This window comes from Anomalospiza imberbis, chromosome 10, assembly GCF_031753505.1.
Source record: "Anomalospiza imberbis isolate Cuckoo-Finch-1a 21T00152 chromosome 10, ASM3175350v1, whole genome shotgun sequence".
NCBI classification, from domain to species: domain Eukaryota; kingdom Metazoa; phylum Chordata; class Aves; order Passeriformes; family Viduidae; genus Anomalospiza; species Anomalospiza imberbis.
Genome location: NC_089690.1, coordinates 14,988,506 through 15,010,419, shown reverse-complemented (window position 1 = coordinate 15,010,419; position 21,914 = coordinate 14,988,506). Strand labels below are relative to the sequence as shown.

Sequence of the window (21,914 nt, the reverse complement as noted above, 5' to 3'; positions counted from 1 at the left end):
TCAAATGGCAGAACATCAGGGTCAAGAAGATCCTACACTGCTAGCAGGGACAGCAAAACCCCTACCGTGATTTATATTGAATATAATTGAATATTTATAAGCAATGTCATCACACTCAGCATGTTTCAGTCAGCAAGAGATAGACTTTATAGGATGATGTAAAGAGACCTTGAGAGATGGAACTGGCACTGACCCAGCAGACCTAACTCCCAGAAAGAAAACATGATCTTGACACTGTCTTGATATTTTCTTGGACCAGATTATTAAATAAAATTTCCAAATTAACTGTATTTTGAATAGTTAACTAGTTTTGGGTTTTTTATGAAGTATTCTCAGGTGCATTTCTGTTGTGTTGGAGCATTTTCATTCACCTAAGGCTCCCAGCGTGAATCAGACTTGCCACTGGCACTGCCAACAGGATTCCAGATACTGAAATCTTGTAAAGCAATACCCAAAATTTGTAATGCATGGGAGTTTTATCTTCTTTTCCTCAGCTGGTTTTTTTTGGTCAAGGTGCATCTATCTTCCTACTGCCTCCTCAAACTGTGAGTTACCATTTTACCCACTTACTTAGCTCTATCTTTTTAACAAGTTATGAAAGCATTGATGTGGGGCCTTTTGTCAGTTTGCACATAAAGAAGAAAAAGCCCACTAATTTCTGTTGCTCCATTGGCTGGTGCAGCCCACATCCATAAGTCATTAAGACTCACCTAAAAACTTAACAAATGGGCCAAAATGAAAATTATCATCTTTATGCAAATGTTGCTGCAGTAATTTACCATATGACCCTTTCTCATTAGTTCCTCCTGTACTCCTGCAGAAGTTACCACTCTCCTCAAAGTCAACAGACAGAACCACATGCAATGAGATCACCTGATGAATCATGTTAGATTTGTGGGTAATTTGAGCTTTAGGCAGCCATGAGATGTTTCTTAAGGAGTTCCATTCTTGCTAAATCATCCCACCCTCACACTACACACTGTACCAACCCAGTTGTTCTTGGCATTCCATGATGAACTATCATGAAAAATAGCACACGGGAGAGTGCCAATCACATTAATTCCTTGATAAGGTTCATAATGTGGCAACACAGTTTGACATGACCCAGAGGGAGCAAGTAATAAGAGACTGGTTAATCCAGGATTATCACTAGAGGATTGCACATCAAATGTGTGCCCATATGCATGAGGTTTTGCACTGTGCCTGAGGCAGAAGCGGTCCTTCCTTTCTGCCAGCTCTGCAACACAAGTAAACTTTGACAGGAAACAAGGTGGACTTTAGGACAATTAAGTTGTAAGCCAAGAATTTATCTACCAAAGCAAGTGAAGTGAAAACTGGTGTACTTACTCTGTTAATGTTTCATTATTTGTCCATTATTTTACTCGGCCTAAGGAATATCTACATTTGGAGAAGAGCAATGTGTATTAACAAGATAGTGTCAATCATCCTCTGGATGTCTCTTAAGGAATTATTGTGTGGACTGGAAATGACAACTATGAATAATTTTAACAAAATGAGTGACTGAGTTCCTGTACACTTTAAGAACTATTGTTTCAGTAAGACCTAGCCATTAAAAATAACTGCAATTACACAAAATACAGGACTAAGTGTGATTATCAACTTTCATAAATCACTGCCAATGCACTGATGTTTTACTGACCAAGTTTTACCAGAAAAAAATACAATGTTTTAATGAAAAATGCTTTTTCTGTCCTTTCAAATAACAAGAATCAGGTTTACTATATGCACTTGATGGCACTGTGATCATTCCTTTGATTTATATTGTATTTCAAAGCAGAAATAAAACAGGAAATTTGTAAATTATAGAAAAATAAGAGTAAACACCCACTCAGAAATTAAAAGCAAGACAGCAATAAGGAACTGTTGTTGGAACCATGGACTCTTTTAATAAAGAACAGCCACTTACCTCATGATATCAGATTCTTCAAAACATTTATCAGTTACAGTCTCAATATTCAAGGGTCCTCATGCACCTGAATTTGAATTCTTTTGGCCAAGAGTGTGTATTCAGACTGCCCTTATGCCCTTGATGTCACTGTGTCCCCTTTCCAGATACAGAAAGAGAAGAACATAACTGTCTCTCAGTAGTAAGGAAGGCTGATTATGGAATACATAAGGAGATCACATTGCAAATAGAATTAAAAAACATCCTTATTCTAAGTAACAATTACTTTGAGATTCCTCACCCTCAGGTGAGGAATATACTATCTATATAGTAGTTCAGGTTAACTCAATTAAATTGAACAAAAGTCCTGTAATTTTTGAATGGGAGCATCCATGCAAGATTTACTCTGCAATAACTGATAATATTTTCAAGTTATCCCTTCATTTAAGTTGCTTGAATTTTCTTTAGTGCTCTATATTGAGGTGGCAGAACTCACCATGCAGGGCAACAGCAGTTAAGAGTTCACTGACTAATCATCTGAAGACAATTTATGAAATACAAGATTTTATCTTGGTGTCTTCAAGTTGAGCAATATGACCTGAGTGTTTACACCAACCAGACTTGTTCTGTACAGAAACACCAAGTTACATACACACTTACATAAAGCTGCAGCAGGTGGACATGCTAAAAGTGTACTCCAATCTTTATGCTGGTTGCTTTAAACAAGCTAATTCACACTAAAATGTGCAAGAAAGACAGTAATATTTTGCTTCTCAGCCAGCAGCTGGTTCTCCACGTTGTTAGTAATCACTAGGACTGAGCTTACTGGAAAATAATGACTTTTCTATGGGGTTGGGTTTTTTTAAACCTAAGTGGTGACAAGGCCAAAAATTTTTTGGAAGATCAGTATCATGTTAAATGTTTTTAATTGCAAGGTGACTAACAGTCTTTTGAAAAAAAACTTTGTGTTTTGATCACAGTTACAGTTGAAAGCCATTGAGAAACAGTCAAGAGGGCAGGTCCTGCTTCTGAGAATCAAAGAAACTGAGTTTCATGAGATTTGATTAATATCTCAAACTTCTGGGTTGGAGCATACACAAGTTCCCATGTAGTATTTGGAAATAAAACAGTGAAAATAGGTAAGGTTTCTTGTTTCAATATTTAATCCAAGCAGACACAGACAGTTTATAAAATTACTCTATTGCATTAGAGTTCTATATAGCATTTAAGTTTTATGAATGTTTTTCCTTCAGTGTAGCATATATTCATATTCCAAAATATCTTTGCACAGTCTTTGTGCAACTACATGCTAAAAATCTGCAAATGCACACTTAACACTAAACAGCACAAAAAATACATTCTGTATCCATTCATATGCAAATTTAAAACATTTCACTTGGCAGATAAACAATGAAAAGTTATTTTAAAAAAATCAGAAACTACAAAAATGCGCACATAAAAGTCTTCCCTTTTGGATTTTTAGTAAAATACTGCTCTGTATAAGATCTAATGAAAAACTCCAGTGCTTAGAAAATACTTTATATCTATGAGAAAAAGAAATGCCTAAATTTATATCTGTATGAGCTAAACATAATGACCTTGTAAAAATATAATAATGAAATCAAAGGGGACGTGGCAAAGATCAATGCAGATGTCACATCTACCAGGACATGTAAAACTGTAATTAACTGGGCACCAGGCAGTCACTTTCATAGAATAGAAAAACTACAAATCAGGGACTAATACAATATGCAGCAGTTACAGAATAAAGGGCTTAACCACCTAAATATACTACATATAGCAATTCCACTTGAAGAGGAGCAGAAATCTTAGTCTGAAGTAGAAATAATAGAAATTGCTGTGCTCACTGGTACATAACAGTATAGCATCCTCCGTAACATTGTTCCTCAAAAATCTGCAAAAATTTGCTGTACAGACACATCAAAATTCTGTGATGCAAGAGTCTAACACAGCCTCATCTCTGTCATGGAAATTTTCAAATAGGTATTTTCTCTTATGATCAGATCATTCAGATAGATACAGTGGACCAATTAAATGTCACATAACCACTTCTAAAATATTGGCATGGCAGCATCATATCAGTCTCATGTTGCTAATGAGAAAGATAAAAAATACAACTTTCCCTTCACAGAAAATGGCTTTGAACCTGTTGAGACTAGATGACTATAAAGACAACAAAATCAATGTGATTTAAGACTATATGTAGACTATTCCACAAGTTTTGCGATACTAAGTAAAATAAAATTCCTTAATCTTGTTTTTACTTCTGTGATCCTTTTTATAGGGCTTGCTGCTATTCTACAAATACTGCTGAGCCAACAACTGTTTTGGAGAAATGAAAATTAAAAAACACTATAACACAGTAATAATGTGAATCTTCATACTACACCAAGAAATGGAGGCAAAAAATCAAACGAAAGAAAGTCTACGGACTTGCAGACCCAGAATGAAACCTGTTCAGAAGCAACAAAATAAATCACTCAAGTTTGCTTTATTTCTGGTTCATAGGCCTTAGATAAAAATTACTTATTTTTCTAGAACAGATGAAAAATGAAATTAAATCCATGCCAGTAAGCAGGCACCAACAGAGATTTCAAATTTTTTCTTAGACTGAAGATTTTATATTAATGTCCATAAGATTAGTACATGTGGGTTAAAAACAATACAAGGACCTTTGAGCCTTCTTTTTTTCCTATGTGAACAAAGAATCCCATAGTTCTGTCCAAAAATTCAAGTCAGCTTATTGTCCGAATATTCTTATGGAACCAATAGCAACACCTCCTGAGAATTTAATTTTGCAACACAGAAATTCTCTCACAAAACTAAAAAAATAAATATTAAAAGTCATTAGAGACAAAAAAAAAAACTACTATAGAGAAGGTTTCAGGGCACAGACTATTAGAGGAAGAAATGGACTCTATGTAAACATAACTTTGACAGCCATCCAGCAAAATGGGGTGTCTTTAAACTCTGGCCATTTTTATAGTTTAGAAAAAAATCAGGCTATCACAAGCATTGAGGAGGCTATGCACATCTGTATTAGATAACTTTGTTATTTTATCATCAGAAAACAATTAAATTGGTAGATTAAAAAAAAGTTAAATGTACTTTACCAAAGGGATCTCTACTTTGCAAATAAAACATTTTTATTCAATACATCCTATAAATTAATCTCCTGGAACAGATTGTGCAAGAGCAACCAGTTTTTGCCACTCCAATACCAGACACACAGTAACACCTATGTTCTGAAAGCTGCAAAGCTGTTGCCCTCTAGTACAACACCCAGCAGTTCCTACTTAGAGGGGATTTGGCAGTTTCTTTGTAGTCAGCTTTTAGTTACACTGATTCAACTCAGAAGGACCTGTAGTGCCAATATAAAAGCTTCATTTAAATAATATTTACTTTCTGTCTTATTACACTATTTAAAATCAAGCTAGAGTACAAAATGTGATGCTAAACACTGTTAGATGCCCAACTTATTACTGTTCCACATCCCTCCCAAAAAGCACATCCAATCTGAGTTAAGGTTGCCACTATTATTGCTGCTCACCCGATATTGTCTGTAAGCCACTGTTTAGAAACCTAGGCACAAGGGATGGCATGGCAACCCTAACTCAGTATTTCCTGGCTTTTGCTAATTTAAGTGAAAATAAAACAGATTTTTAACATAATTTTTATGGTTTTAATGACAACCTGAAAACCATAGCAAATAAAATGTATTTCCTTCTATATTAAAGTGGCTGGTCTTTTTAAAAGAGATTTCTGATTTTTTTAAATGGTAGAACATAACAATGGGGAAAGAGTTAAAGATAAAATACACCTAGCTACCAGATTTATTCTGAAGATTTTGGTGCGCCAAAATTGACAGCCAGTTTTCTTGGCTTTCGCTTGCTGGAAGTGTTTGGTGTTGATTTGTTATGAGGAACACTTGGAGTAGCCACATTGTCTTGAAATGAAACAGTGGATTGAGCAGCTTGAGGAGATTTTAAAGGAGCTGAAGAACTGTCTTGCTGAATGTGGTCAGAAGACATTGGCTGTTCATTCTTTAGTGGTGCAGCTTGAGGGGAACTCTGAAACTCCTTGAGTTCAAAGTTTTTCTTGCTAGCAGCCCTTTTTTTAGTTACCTTTAAATTAAATAAATATTATTTAACAGAATGCATTCTCAAAAACTACAAATATTCCACTTTCAGAAAACATGCATACATATCTTAATACTAAATACTGCTTCACAATGGGCTGTTGTTGAATTCATTTGTAGTCACATTTTTTTAGAAAAATACAATATTAAGACAAACCTGCTGCTCTTACCTGCAGAGGTATAAACTGATTGTGAGAACCAACGGGTATAGTTCCTGCAAGAGACACATTTCCTGGATAGGAACCAGGATAATAATGCTTAGGCACTGGAGTACTCCAGGACACTGGACCAAACACATGAGACGATGGAGGCATCATATTAGCTATGAAAACAAGAAAATTTTAGCTCTTGCTCCTCAAAAAAAAAACCAAAAGAACAACAACAACAAAAAAAAAAAAACCCAACAAAACCAAACAAAAAAAAAAAACCACCCAAAAACAAAAACAAAGAAAAAAAGATACAAACTTGCCAAGACCCCAGGACTACTCCAACACATCTGCCTGCATGTTGTTTATCTTTCCAACAAAGTCTCATATGCTTCATTATTACTTCAAAATAGCTAAGTATTTATTTATTATCAAAAGCCCCCAAACAAACGAACTACACCTAGGTAACAACACAATTAAGAGCACATAATCATGATATCTGCATTCCAGAGTGCACATAATGTGGGCTCTCTACATCTTCAGCTGAGCCAACTGTAGTAGCAGAAAGCTGCAAGTTTAGGCCATCATTTTGGAACACAGCAACAACAGAGAAACCCCACAGAAAAGATGTAGCAGCAGCTGTATGAGTTTCTAGGATGCTACAGTGGTGCTGACTCATTAATTCCCAGCTGAGATGGGAACTTCAGTAAAATACAAAACAACTGGGAGCCAGAATACAAAATAGCAGCACTGGGACTTTTAGCCATTTTTTGGGGGTTCCTTACCATGCTCATATTTGGAAGTGTACAAGAGGACTGTGATGTAGCACTTCAGTGAAAGTTGGTTACAGATGAATAAAAACAGTTGCATGGAGAAACATTAACTATATCAAATGGGGGGGGGGAAATCCATATTATAAATCAAGAAGGCTGTTTCTTAAAAATTCTGGACTGGGATTATCTGCTTTCAAATAATTACTGTTGTTTTGAACGAAAAAAAATGGAAAAAGCACCAAAGACTGAATAGATGAATACATTCTTGAGGAAATCATTAATAGAGATGATTCTTCATACTGAATTAATCTGCACATTGATGCAAAGAGGGCCATGAACTGTTTTCAAAACTGTTCAGACATACAAGTACACACATGATGACCATATAATGGGGCTTTCTGGAAAGCATTCATTTTCATATAAAGAACCACCATAATTAGAGGTTATCATGATATTATTTGAAATATGTACTAGTCAAACACCTACCAGGGGGCTGTGCAAATACTGGAGGAATTGATCCAGGTGGTACAGGAACTCCTAGTGGTTGGTAATTTGGAAACACTGCTGGAGGTGAAGCAAAGTTTACTCCTATGGAACTCTATGAAGAAGGAAACAGAGGTTCACCAACAGATGCAGTGCACGGAGACAAAGATTTGCAGACATTTTTCACATCCTCACCAAGCGCTGTAAAGCAAAAAGCGCAGCTTTCTCCTTTGCTTCAGCTTCAGAATGACACTGCGGTCCATGAACCAATAAACCATTTGACAGCTTTATGTGGCAAACTGTCATGGTCTAGAAAAAAGAGAGAAGATTTTTGAGGGAATTTGTATTGCTAACAGATTGTGAGACAGAAACAGAGATCTGTTTGTTTGCTTTAAAAAAAGGCAACAAAGGGAGCTAAGGCTTATTTTCAGATAAGATTTCAGCGGTCAGTTCAAATACTTAATATAGAACAGTTGATAGAAAGTTGAGAATTTGTACTTTTGCAGAAAAAAACCATTTTACCTGTGGTGTTTTTAGGAAAGAGAAATCTGGTTGCGACATTCCAAGAAGAGAACAAATACGAGAAAGCTCAGAAACAGTAGACAGTGCAGGCTGTGGACAAGGAAAAGGGTGACCTCCAGTTTCTATTGCTGGTGTGTTCTGGGGGCCTCCAGGGCTATGCTTGTTCATATAAGCAGCTGACAAAAGGGGAAAAAGAAAAGCTGTATCACAATTATTTCCTTCACTAAAATGATGGCAATTTGGTTATTAGCAACAAAAAAAAAAAAAAAAAAAAAAAAAAAAAAAAAAAAAAAAAAAACCACCAAAAAAACCCCACCAAAAAGCACAACTGCCTCTTTGATTTTTTCCTGGTATTTTCATATTGTTTAACAAAAACCAAGAGACTATAACTGAAGAGAGTTTTAGATCCAAATACAGAAGTAGAACTAAAAAAAATGGTAATTTTATTACTATGTTTTGATAAACATACCCTACTGAAACTGTGTTCTAAAATGTCACTACAAGGTGAAGTTCTGAATTATGAGCTGATGGTTACACATACCCATTTTTTTTGTTGGTTTGTATTGCACAGCAGTTCCATGGCAATCCTGTCTATTAGAGGGAGCAGGAACATCATTAACTTGTGATTTCACTTCATTCCTTGTTTGCAGATCTGAGCCATCTATCTTCAAAATCTCTTTGAGCATCTGTGTTCCTTTCTTTAAAAATAAAATAAACCACTCAGGAACATGCTGGTATCCAGACAACATGACCTTCTTAACATTGATTATTATAATTGGTAACAGAATCTGACTTTTTATTTTCCAATTGGTTATACTTTATCAAAACAAAGTAACAGCATCTTAGCATAAACAAAGGCGTTCACCAATTTTCTTTGAGAATAGTTAATTAAAAAATCATTACTACATTTTAAAAAGCGTGTGAGGTTTCATGGAGATTATTTAAATAGAAGCATTGATGCTAAGATAGCAGATGCTAAACTGCAATGTAATGACTCCTGCAGTATACAGACCATAGCAAATGACTGTGGTGATAGATGTTCCTCGTTTGTAGCTCTTGCTTCCTTGGAATAAGTCTGCACTTCATTTTCTTTGGAAATTTTCAAAGAAGCTAGAAGCCTTTCCAGCTCATTGTCCTTCTTAAAGAAAAAAAGGTACATCAACTAAGTGTGTTTACAAGCAGATGCAAGAGGAAGGGTATATGAATTTGAGGTTCATTTTATTCTCATTCAGATTTTTCCTCTCTTAGCTTGGGCAGGTCACAGTCATGTCTGTTCAGAGTGAGAACAGATATCCAGAGACTGCATCAAGTTCTCCATATTAAAATTGATAGAATTGATTTAAAGAACAATCAAAGTTACACAGGTTTGTTGTATTTTTTAAACATTAATTTTCAAACAAGTAACCAGGAACAATTGGAACAAAATGGACTGGAAACTGAAGTTACTCAAAGAGCACAAGAGAGTCAACTCCTTAGATCCTACCTTTCCACCTGTGCAGGGACCATCAACTGCAGCCTTCTGAATTAAAGGCATGTTGGGACTTCCATTCCTCTTCAAAAGTTTGACATTGTACTTATTCACACCTGTGAAATTCTGAAATAAATTGCCACCATTATTACTGACTACTCTATTACTCATTATAAGACAATCATATTAGAAATGCATCTGCAAAGAGCTTTCACAAGCTAATATTCTTAGAGGATTTCAGCTTACTGAACACCTAGCATTTGTGTTTTCCCATTACAGTGTAACTTTTAGAATCTAAGAGGAATAGGAAAGTTGTTTGGTATCATCATATATTTTATGCACTTTCTCTCATAATCTGCCTATAAACCTCTAATGAAAAAAAAAATCTCCAAAATAAATTTGCTGACTAAAAGAATCAACTAAGATGCCAATTAAAGACAAATCTGTAAAGCGATAAATCACATCAGAGTAAAATGAAAAGAAAATAATAGATAAGTCAGTACAGACAAAATTACCTGTTGGTTTGACATTTTATTATGTGGTTGACTTTCACCTCTTGTAGTTTTGGAATCTTCTTTAACTACAAAAGAACGCATTCTTTTGAAATGCATTTAAAAACTGTAACAGTCAAGACTCAAAACAATTAGTAACTCCATACAAATACACAGATTTGCATTAATTTGAATGGTTTTATCGAATGTTTAATTTTAATTCATAGGTCATTTAGTGTATGCTTTTCTTCTAGGATAAAATAAAGTATATCCAATAATGTATCTAATTTTCTATTCTACAAGTATGATCACAAGCAGATTTTCAAAGACACACGTGGTTTTTTGTTTGATTTTTATATTAGATGGGTGGCAAGTCAACAGAACACAGAACAATTTACCTACAAGGTTTAGGATTAAGTGTGAAACAATCTGATATGCACACCAGGGACATTATTGATAATAACAAGTGCAATGTAGTGTTTATAAAACTGTAATAAATTATTTCCTGTCAATAGCTACAAAAAAACCAAAAAGCTCTTCAGACATTTCAATGAAGGTCAGATAAAGCAAGTAGTTCCCCTAAACAAAGTTTCTAATTGCAGTTAGAATTCTAATAGTTTCTAATTGCACTTACATTTTTTATAAGGCTCCTGTTTTCTTTGCTGACATTTAAAGCTGCCGTCATTGAAGCCTGGCTTGTAAAACTGATGGCCAGTTCCCAGCTTGATTTCCTGAGGTAGAACTGCAACCTAAGGTTTCAAACAAAGCTTAACCAGAAAACTGGGTATCTATTATTTGTATAGTAGTGCCCTATGATTACCCCTTTCCAGAGCTATGCATACTCCATGTAACACCACTTTCATCCAGAGGATTTACTTGTAACACGAAGTTTTCTGATACAATGAACTGACGTATGAAATTAAGGACATTCATATTTTGAATGCAGAGATCTGGTAAAAGTTTCTATACTAACCTTCTCATGCATGTTTGGCTGAATGTGATGAGACTTCCCAGAACTCTGCAATGACTGCCATATGCTGCAGAATTCATCATCTTGCTTACTCTGTGCCTGACAAAGTAAAAAAACAAGACCTCAAACAAACTCAGCAGCGATAAATTCAACTTTTGAACACCTAAGTATATACCAAGACATTCTGGAAATTGTAAGTTTCAAGTTAAACAGTCCTCAGATGACAGATATTTTCATACTGACACTAGTACAAGTTGCAGGTAATTAATTATGAAACAAGCTGTGGTAGCGGATTGCAGTTACAATTTTTACCAAGAATCACTACTAAAGTGAAATGAGGTTAGTTTGATGATTAACTATAATGAAACACAGATAACAGTTCAGAATGGTTTCAAAAGCATGGTTTCATACTGAGAGTATTCTTAGATTTTATTATTAATGATTTATTTTGTAAAGTCTTGCCAGCAAGGCTCAATTTCTTCATTACATTACAGGTTTGTTACCGCAGAAGTGAAGCCAAGCTAAGCAAAAAAACACTTTAAAAAATCTAATATCTAAGCAAGGATAACACAGGATATTATACTCATTCAAGAACTGAGAGCAGTTCTGCTCCAGTCTGTATCTGAACTAAAACATCGGATGTACTAAAACAAAGCAATTTATTAATCATGAGAAAATGACACCCACCCTGAACAGAGGGCCAAAACAGAGACATTTGGGTCCGATACTAAATGAATCCGAACACTCACTTTATTTTTCTGATTGCCACTCAGAAATCCTTTCTGGGGTGAGTTAGAGTTGCCCTGATTTTCAGCCCTGAGATTGTAATGCTGTCTTCCATTCAGTTGCTAAATCATTGAGAGACAAAAAATATCAGAAGTGTTTCATTGTCTTACATTTTCTTCTGGAAAGTACTTTTTCTTGTATAGACTTGAAAAACATGAGACAACTATTTTCAAACACCCCTAGAGCAACATGAAGTTACTAATTAAGGTAAGTTTCTTTAAAGAAGCCTCTTGTTAAAAAAAATAAAAGTGTCATTAAACCACCAATAAACTCAATTAAAAATATGTAATTTTTTCTCCTTTATTGTAGTTTCAAAGTAAACTATAACCAAGAAGCAAAACTGATAGGGAAATCATGTCTTCCCTTTCTATGCACAGACAAACACCCTATAAGGAAGCATTAATTGGACCAAAGCTTTAAGAAAATAATTGCATCTCTGTCCAAACACACTATTTGTTGACACCAAATATGGTGTCACTGCTCCAAACTAAGTATCTTGTCTCTCAGAAAAGCAACTGGAGTTACTCAGAGCAAAACCACTCTCAATAAGGAAATTTTAGTCCTTCTCATTATTAGATTAATTCATTTCTCCAGCATAAGAATTATTCTACTTCTAATATATTGACATAAAAACTAAATTTTATTTGGACCAACAAAGATAACCACATCAATATTTCAGATTCTAGGGAAAAACATTTTCGTACAAATGTGAGAAAAATCTTACTTGAGTAGGAACAAAAAGGGAGCGAGGAGAATGGTTGAGGCCTCCCAGATGCACTTTTTGTGAGCATACAGATGACAGATCAGATGCATATGAGCTGTAGTTATTCACTGCTGGCTGAGGTTTAACTATGGCCATCAGCTTTTGATTTCCCATTTCTGACCGACTACCATGAGACAGGTTAATTAAGGCACTTGAGGGCAGGCGATAACCTCTGGCAGGTGAGCACCTTGAGAAAAGTGAATTCCATAGTTGTTTCATGCAGTTCAATTATTGCCAAAAAACAATGACTCAAGTTTGAACAACAGAAGCCAAAAACTATGCAATATTGAAATCTAGTAGCATTGCAGACAACCTGAAACCCATGGCTCCCCTCTGCCCTCTGGCTGTCGAACAGTAATTAGCACTACTCTCAGTTTATATTGTACCTTTCAGTGCCGAGCTTAAAGAAATTTTTAAGATGAGTGAATTGTTATAGCACAGTTCTGTAGTAAATATTTCTGTAAAAGAACCAGAAAACAATATTCTTTTATTTTTCAGAAATGAAACCTGAAGTTTCAGGTTCAGTAGCAGAATTACAAATTGAAATTAAGCAGCATTTCTGAACACTGAGTATTATCTGTGTTACAGGACACACAAGGGCTACGACTGCTGAATGCAGGTAGTAGGGAAGAATTTCCTCTAACTTCCATCATTAAAACCTTAGGTAAGAACAGTAAAAATGAAGCCTGCTGGGTATATCTGAGCACTTAGAAGTTTAGGTGTTTACTTCAATACAGAAGAGTTATCACACTTATAGAAACAAAAGCACCCCCACCTCCTGAAGAACAGTTCAGGTTTTTAATGGTTGGAATTTAGTGTCTAAGTATCAACTACTGAGTTCAGAGTTCCTCCTTCAGAGGAACAGATGCCTTCTGCCTGGTTTTTAATCTACATGCTGAATACATACTGATAAGAACCTATTTTCTACATATTTGTTTAGGAAGCAACCTGGATCTAGTGCTTTATTCTGCTGGTTTATACTTGCTTTCTGCAAGTCAGAAGTTTATACACCAAAAAAGCCTAAAGAGCATTTCCACAATATAACATGCTTCACAAAAAAATTATCACTACTCAAAGAGAATCAAGAAACACAAAAGAAATAAAAACTGACCAACACTGCCAAGAAACAAAGTTTCAAGAAGAGACAGTAAAAATACTCAACCAAACCAATGCCAACAATTCCATGCCATCTATGCCAATAGCATGAATTGACTCTGAACTCCACCACACAAACCTTATAGTGAGGCCTCCAAGGAATTCTTCATCAAACAAAACTTCAAAGAGCACATCTGTTTCTCTAGTAGCTATAGAAAACAAAGTACAACATCATCCTATACAGTTACATCCATCTATGTTATGCAAGTATCTATCTATACTAGTCATACCATAAATAATGAAAAGACCAAAAATGAACAACAGACCCCCAAATAATTTCTGAGTAATTTCATTAACAGGAATTTGGAAATGCTTCTCACAGTCTCACATACATCTGCCTTGTAAGATATAGTTTCAACAGTAATGTACCATGCATTACACCTTACCGATGTGCATTAACAGAACTGCAGTTTATAGCAGTATGTCACACTTGTCAGAAACTGGCAGAAAGAGATGCAAGCCACATCTACATTCAGGCAGTCAGAAACTAACAGCTTTAATATTATTTTCTTGCATAATGATAGACTAATACACCTTCAAAATTATAGCAGTATCTAAGAATTATGGAGAAAAGAGTATTTTTTTAAAAACTGCACTCTAGTCTCTTTGAAATTGTTAGATGCAAATTGAATGAGAAAGCAACTACTGAAATTACATTTGTAATACTTGATCTGAAACTGCTACACTGTGGGGCTCAATAAATCCTTCTTGAAACAGATTTATGGTTAATCTTCTTGTCAAACAAGCTATAAATCCATGCCAATTAATGGAAATGGAATATTACAGAATAAAAATAGGAATTCAAAGTAAAACTATTTAAGACAAACCATACTTGATAAAGTTTTATGTTCGATGTAAGTATTAAGGCTAATACTTGGTTTTATGGCTACTTTACTTAACTTTGCCTATATTATCCCGTAACTTCATTTTGTTCCTTTTCTGATCTGCCTTCTTCATATTAAAAAATGAAGAGTAATTCCTAATTCATATAGGAAGGATCATAGGGTAAGTCATTTCTTTTTCAAGTAACAGCTGGGTAACACATGAAATTAAAGGAGAAGGTAGGTTTTATTCAAGACAGTAAATATGTTAGTAACAGGTTCAAGTTCCATATGCTTCATAGCAAGAAATATGTGCATTCACAACCATTACATAAAACACTATCCTGAATCCTGCTTTCATATTACTAGTTGAGCTGTTATATAGTTATAATAATGAAGAAAATATTACCTCCTTTAATGCCAATAATGGTGCCTCGTAGACCAACAGGAACGGAAAAGTTCTCTCTGACATTGACAACACGGTCAAACAGCCTGTACTCTGCATCTCGATCTGGAACAACCCCCTTCTGCTGTTCTAATGGCTGACAACCAAAAGACTGTATTAATGTATGCAAAACAATAAGAATTAGAATAAAAATGCATTTATAACAATATCTGAGACACACTACAAAGTAAACTTTCTGGGGAAAAAAACCATAGAAACCCCCCCACAAAGAACAAAAGCCTTCCCTCTCCAGATTCAAAGGAAACTTTCTTTTTTTCCCCTTGCAACTCTCACTACTGCTTCTGCCTGAAGATGTGTTGTACACTAGCTGATCAAGAGGATCAATTCAGACAGAACTAAAACATCCCATATAAGCTGCCTGTGTCAGTAACATGGGCAAGAGGAGCAGTTGGTTTTATGTGAAGAACTGAATAAAAAGTAAAACATGGGAAAAGAGACAGCAGAAAGCAGGTTTTATTTTGCCTTCATTATAGAGCCACTAAGAACTGCAGAAGCATAAATGTCAGAAGGCAGAAAAAACCTGAAAGTCAGTGCCCAACATGACAAGAGCTTGTAGTTAGAAGAAATTCCCTCTCCTTGAAGAGACAGACTACTGTTTCCAGAATTATTTTCTAGAAAGCACAATAAAATATTTCCTTTCATCAATACTGTCACAAAATTCCATTCTCCTAAAGCTGGTAAGCTTAGGTAAAATAAATATGATCTGGAGAACTTAAACCGGCCCCCAACCCATTCACATCACTTACTCTGTACAGCAAATGGGGTTTCACAGTAACTCGCACCTTCTTGTTGCTCTTCCTCTGCTAAAGGAAAGGAACAGAAACTCTTTACAAACCAGTGTAGGAACAAGCACCAGAATACGTAAAACAAAACTCCTGAAAAGATCATGCAGAATTCTTTAAGTTTCTTTTAGATAATGATATAGAGCTTCAATGAAGTTTTTAGAGGAAACCTAGTTTTTAAAACATATTGGATTTCATACCAAACCGTTAGCTGTCTAAATCCAGATTTCACACCAATTTTCTAAGATATCCTTGCAAGTTATTTCAAAAAAATGAGCCCATTATTTCATTTGGCTTTGTCCTTAGCTTTTATTTTAGTAATTTCCTTGGTCACTTTTTTCATCTGTGGCCTTCAGAAAAAAAACTTTCTAATTTTCTGCAAACCAAAGAGAAACTGCAAGGGAAGAACAGCTGGGATTTTACGTAAAAAGAGCACTTAAATATTTTTCAATATATACTGATACTTGTTCCTTTACAAAACCACCAAAAGGCACAGCTCAGAGTATGTCCCACTGCTGATTAATCACCCCTAAAATGTGAATTTCTTACAAAGATTAATAATGAGCTCTTCTGAATTTCTGAGATAATATTAAAAATCCAGATTTTACATTATATTATGTGTCCTTTTTCTTTGGAATGGCAAGTAATCTTCAATTGTCTTATTCAAATTCAAGAACTTCACAAATAATGAGCACTGCCATTTGGTTCACCCCTGCTCACAATGACACCAAGCTGCGTACCTTGCATTTCTCTACTTCTTCTTCAATTTTCTCAACAATGGCTGCATCCAAAATTTGCAAGTCACAAGATGAGCGAGACAAAGCAGACACAGGATGTGCTTTTAACCAGGCAACAATTTCTTGCACTTTCTCAGCTCTGAATAAAAAATGGCATGAATGAAAGGTTTTAGCTGCATAAACCAGGCATTTTACCATGTTCCCTAATTTAATCAGTCAACTATTATCATACAGGCACATTGATTACATATATTCATAAAGTAATGGAATCTAAGGGTTCTGTATGACTTAAGAAACGTCAAAATTATACAGTACTGTTTCAAAACCATAATGTAAAGTTTTGTTTCAGGAAAAAAATTATTAAATTAATTCATAGCATTCAGCAAATTAAGTTTGCATCCAGCCAACCAACAAACTGTGTCCAGATGTGATTATTGGTTCTGTGACCAGCTGTTTCTCACAACACCAGAAGAAAGAAATTCACAAGGGAACATTCTCTGGTAAAATGGAGAAAAAAATCTGAGATCCTTCTACGAGAGGAGCCCTACACTGGTGTATCACGAGGTAAGAGTCCTGTAGATTTACTGATTGAAGCCCATGGATTGAGTTTATTGTCTAAAAACTAAAGCTTCTTCAAGTTACCATACTGTGCCTGGAACCAAGGTTGCTATTTTTTTCTCCCACGTAAATGTATACAAAAAATGTGCAAAATACTTCCAACTCGGTAGGATTTACTTTTCAAATTTCAAGTGATTTTAGACAATTACCACAATTATTGGTTATTTAAAAAAAAAATATGACTAATCATAGCTATGCTTACTGTAGGCTATTTTAAAAGCAAGAATTATGAAATAGCCACTGAAAATGATATTTCTCATTTACTGTACTAAAGGTTGAAGTCTGGCAGAAACCTGGACTCCATGACTGAAAAGTACAGCATTCAAATAATGTTTTCAGCCATCACTGAACAATCTGGCTGCTGGAGGAACTGAAAGGTTTCAGTTACACAGCAGCCACTGCACAATCATTACCAATTTCACAACTGTCAGTCTTTATTCTCCTTATTGTAGAAAAGAGTTAAGGACCATGGCTTACCCATTCTCATCCTCTCCAGGCCAAATGTCATCTTCATAGCAGATATCTTCCTGGCTGTTCTTGGCTACATAATTAAATAGTTCAGGCACCCTAAAAACCCCCAAGTGTATGGAAGATAACTTTAGTTTCACATCAGCATAGACCACAAAAAAGCCCCATCAAAATCAAGTCTGCTGGGCTTCAAAAGTTGTGAAGCCCAGATGGGTTATTTTTTACTTAATTTAATATCATACTGCTAATTTTCCAAAGGCAAGCTGCTAATACAATTACTCTATCCCAAAATAGAACACTGGAATAAAAGAAACAAACTCATTGCTCTTAGAAGATCAGAGGATCAGACCAGAGGACAAATTCCAACAACTGATACAAAGGTGGGTAATTTGGATGAAGCTCATACCCATAATTTACCTTTCTAAATACTCAGCAAGTAGTTGTTCTACTGCAGAAGAATACATCCATTCATTTCCAACTTTCTTAGTATAGCCAGGAACTTCTTCATTTTTCTTATTGAACTTCAGGTTTAGCCCCACATTTGCTTTGTGATCACCATGAGGACTGGAAATAAGAAAAAGTTCATTAACTTGCAATATGTGTGTGTGTGTTCACATACATTAAAAAAAAACCTCATAAACATACATTCATGGCCTTAAATCACAGAAAAATTAAATTAATTGTATTGTTTATTTGTTAACATTGTGTCAGCTGTAAATGTCACAGGCCAAAAGCTGTGCTATGCTAGCTGTCCACCTGTGTGCCTATACTTCACTGCAAATGAGGGTAGGAAATATTTTACATTTCTTCCTTAATTGAGATCTAATCAACCTGGCATTTATCAAGGTGCAGAAGGATGTCCTTGAACAATCCATCAGGAAGAAATGTACACATTAGATCACAAGAAGATGCTCAGGCATCCATCAACCATATCTTTAGAGAGGAACCACAATTTTGACATTCACAGGACTATATGGATTGCTATGTATTTTAAGCAGTCTTAACTAGTTCTGAAAAGAAGCCACAGGTACAACTAATCTCCCTGTAGTAGCAGTAATAAGTACAATGAAATTGGATCCTGATTCCACTTTTTTATTCTCAGTATGGCAAAGTCAGTTTAAATTCCTAATCCAATTTTGCAAATAGCTAACCAGGAAAGTCAATTTTGTGTCTGTCTACAATATGAAAGCAAACAGAACTATCCAGTGAACAAAAATTTAAAATATGCTTCTGACAGAAAAAAAGCACCGCATATCAACTTAGTTTACAGTAAATACACACTAAAGAAAGCTTCAAATCACAAAAGAGTGTACACTTGATAAAAACAGCACTTAAACACAGCAAAAATTCTGTAGAGTTACAGCAGAATTTAGAAGCTTCTCTACAGTCAAAATTCACAAAAAGAACTTACTTCTTCTTTGATCCTCTTCCAATAAAAATACTCCCTGTAAATCTGGAGACAAGATATCCACTTACTCCAAGACGGCTGGCCAAAATATATGCAGGATTGTATTTCACAGAATATTTCTTTAAAACAAACAAACAAAACATATTGGCAATGTCTAAAGGATTTTTCATACAAATGGCAAATGAATGATATGGAAACATCCCTTAAAGACATTTACCATTGCAAAACCTATTTGATACTAGAAAAGCAGAAGCACTCACATGCTGGTTCTGTATTAAAATATCAAGCTGGGGTTCACATGGAATATTAAAAACTACCCGGATTCTGCCTTCTGGGATCACATCATGTGAATCATGAACCTTGGAGAGAAACACTATAGGTTAGAAGTGCTATTTAAAAACAGCAATCTTTGGAAAACACACCTCATGTTCTACTTTATCAACAATTTTGCTGCAGTAGGCACAGAGATGCTTTGGGATTCATCGCCTTGCCTTGACCTATACCTTGCTTCCTCATAAAGCCAATCAGTCAGCATTAAACCAAAGGAATTCATGACTGAAAATAACACAAATGGGAACCTTATGTATTATCCCAAAGAACTAATAAAAATAATCCTGCATTCAAGTTCTGCTTTTCCCTCTTACACAAGTAAAAAGAACAGGGAAAACAGAAGATCCCTCTCTTTCTCAGACTAAACCATCAGGAAATCCTACATTAAAAATTTCAGCTAGCAAATGGCCACTACTGTCATACATCATCTTAGACTGTTTTAGGTTTGGAGAAAGAAAAAATCTACAGGGAAAAATTATGAAATTACTGGAACTAACTTCTCCCATGCAGCCATAGTAAGGAGATCCCAACATGAAGGCTGTACTTCCAGGAGGAAACAAATCATCCAAAGTTTTGATGCTTGAAAAACGAGAGTCAAAGGCTTTGATATCCTACATGAAAGAGACAACAGCGGTAATCTTAAATATCATTCAGTTCCAGTAGAATAATTACAAAGATTATATAAATAGACACTTAGTTTAAAAAATAGTCTGAGTCTGAAATAATTCAGAGAAGATACTGAACTTGTATATTTACCTTGACAACTGTTTGGTAAACAAAAGGAAGAACTTGTTTAGACCACTGCTTCTCCAAATAAACTTCTCCATTTTGATTTAGTTGATATCTATTACCAGTGAGTAACTGTGCATATACAACTACTGATGTTTCATGGATAATTATTCCTTTCCTTCTCTGGTACCTGAATGCAAAGCAGAACATTTAGCTTGATTACAATAAACCGAACTGAATCAAGAGGGTAGAATTAATTTATTGAAGTAAAATTAAATAAAATAAAAAACCCTCTTTAAAAGAGGACTCTAATAATTTTCTTCTTACTTTACAAAAAATTCCCGGAATAAATGGCTTAACCAACTGCTTACCCACTGTTGCACAGCCATCACTACAGAGCTCAGAGTATTATTTTAAGCACATTTCATCTTTACAGTGGAAGGCTAAGGGTAGTTAAATCAGTTGACTTAAATGACAGATAATGAAATGCCAAATTGGTGCCAGATGGATTTTTGCCTTTTTGCTTTCATATATTCTCTATCATCTTTACATATACATTTGTAGCTCTCTAGCCACAGTATTCATAGCTAGCACTTTACCTACTCTGTTAGACAGAAAGACAAAATAAATTCCTTGGCAGCTCCAAGTTGGAGGTCCAAGGTTAGACTCTCTGGGAAGCCAAGGTTGAAACCAGCTTTCCAAGAAACATTTTCATAAAGAAAGTTTAGTTCCCGTCTTAGGGTGGGTGGGGGAGAGGAATTCAGAAAGGGTTGAACTGAGGGGGAATTACCTCATCACTTATGTCTCTAATTGGGGATTCTTGTCAGTTATGCTAATTGGCTAAACACAGAAATTGTATGTGCTTTACGTTCCAGGTGCATCTTCAGGCGCTTTCCATCTAGCGTGCTGTGCACCTAAGGATCCTTAGAAATGTAAGCCCTTTTTATCACAGAACTGTGTCTGGCTTGTGATTTTAAGACCAGCAAGAAGGCATCAAAACTACTGTAACTCATTTATAGTCTACTGAGCACCCACACTCTGGAAGAGCAATAGCTGTATTCAAATTTAACAAAGCTAAGCTATTTGAGTTGCAGGTTGATTCTGTATTACTTCATTCTACATCCTTCCTTCAACTGAAGATTGCTAACACCAGAACATAAAATTGAGAGGGAGAATAAATACTGAAACTCATTCATTTCAGAGTTCTTTTGTAAAAGCATCTAACTTTAGTTACCTCAGAACAGACTTCATATATTCTGAAATTTCTACATAAGCTCTTTTATGCTGTTTTAAATTTAAACAGACTTGATTAACCTTTATCATCAAGTATGCAGCAGCTCTTCTGTGCTACTTAGGTCTGTAATACAGGAACAAAACACAGCCAAGACATAAAATGCAAAGCTACACTTTAATTTTTGAAGTTACTTACTGCTCTGAAATGCCTTGAACTTCTTTTACCCACATGTTTTGCTCCTTATCTCCAACATAAGCCACTTTAGTTGGGGGCACTGCATTTCCCATGTAAAGCTTCTGTGTACCATGTGGTTCTTCCAAATAAAACCTTGAGAATATTATGACAGATAGGAAATTTAACCAAGTAAGATTAACATAGACATAACCAATTTTGAGCAAGACTGAAATTAGTTAGAAATGACTTGATAAGGATGTGGAAGACTTGCAGCATCGTTTTTCTCTATCCCTTCCACAATGGGCCACACAGCATGTTTTTAATAAAAAATACCAATATATGTGCTATTCATAAATGAGGATTGTATAGAAATGTTCACTGTGTGGATTTCTGTGCATGCCTTTTTCCCGCAAAATTAAGAAGGAGCCCTCCCAAGCTTCTACATCTATAACAAAACAGCGAAAGACTAGACTGCTACAGAGGCAACCAAACCTCAGAACAAGGTTAAACGTTCTTCACCAAGCA

General features: G+C 35.3%; 1 protein-coding gene across 14 annotated transcripts in view; it reads right to left on the bottom strand.

Moving 5' to 3' along the window:
• Positions 1-907: 907 nt before the first annotated feature.
• Positions 908-21,914, bottom strand: part of XRN1 (5'-3' exoribonuclease 1) — a 37,449-nt gene continuing 16,442 nt past the window's right edge. For 2 of the 14 annotated variants that reach the window (XM_068200827.1, XM_068200831.1), the window contains 24 exons: positions 21,411-21,542; positions 20,009-20,171; positions 19,750-19,863; positions 19,183-19,281; positions 18,926-19,041; positions 17,932-18,078; positions 17,524-17,613; positions 16,432-16,567; positions 15,656-15,712; positions 14,853-14,985; positions 13,702-13,771; positions 12,429-12,654; positions 11,668-11,766; positions 10,922-11,017; positions 10,583-10,697; positions 9,973-10,037; positions 9,473-9,583; positions 9,002-9,127; positions 8,531-8,687; positions 7,990-8,165; positions 7,663-7,776; positions 7,471-7,582; positions 6,236-6,387; positions 3,047-6,051 (listed from right to left, as the gene is read on the bottom strand). In XM_068200827.1, the coding sequence (XP_068056928.1) occupies positions 5,761-6,051; positions 6,236-6,387; positions 7,471-7,582; positions 7,663-7,776; positions 7,990-8,165; positions 8,531-8,687; positions 9,002-9,127; positions 9,473-9,583; positions 9,973-10,037; positions 10,583-10,697; positions 10,922-11,017; positions 11,668-11,766; positions 12,429-12,654; positions 13,702-13,771; positions 14,853-14,985; positions 15,656-15,712; positions 16,432-16,567; positions 17,524-17,613; positions 17,932-18,078; positions 18,926-19,041; positions 19,183-19,281; positions 19,750-19,863; positions 20,009-20,171; positions 21,411-21,542 (3,097 nt within the window). In that variant the 3' untranslated portion in view covers positions 3,047-5,760. Of the gene's footprint in view, positions 1,018-1,927; positions 2,096-3,046; positions 6,052-6,235; positions 6,388-7,470; positions 7,583-7,662; positions 7,777-7,989; positions 8,166-8,530; positions 8,688-9,001; positions 9,128-9,472; positions 9,584-9,972; positions 10,038-10,582; positions 10,698-10,921; positions 11,018-11,605; positions 11,767-12,428; positions 12,655-12,853; positions 12,926-13,701; positions 13,772-14,852; positions 14,986-15,655; positions 15,713-16,431; positions 16,568-17,523; positions 17,614-17,931; positions 18,079-18,925; positions 19,042-19,182; positions 19,282-19,739; positions 19,864-20,008; positions 20,172-21,215; positions 21,339-21,410; positions 21,543-21,914 lie in introns of those variants that run through there. The other 12 variants (XR_011002652.1, XR_011002651.1, XR_011002653.1 and 9 more) reach the window with 12 other exon arrangements.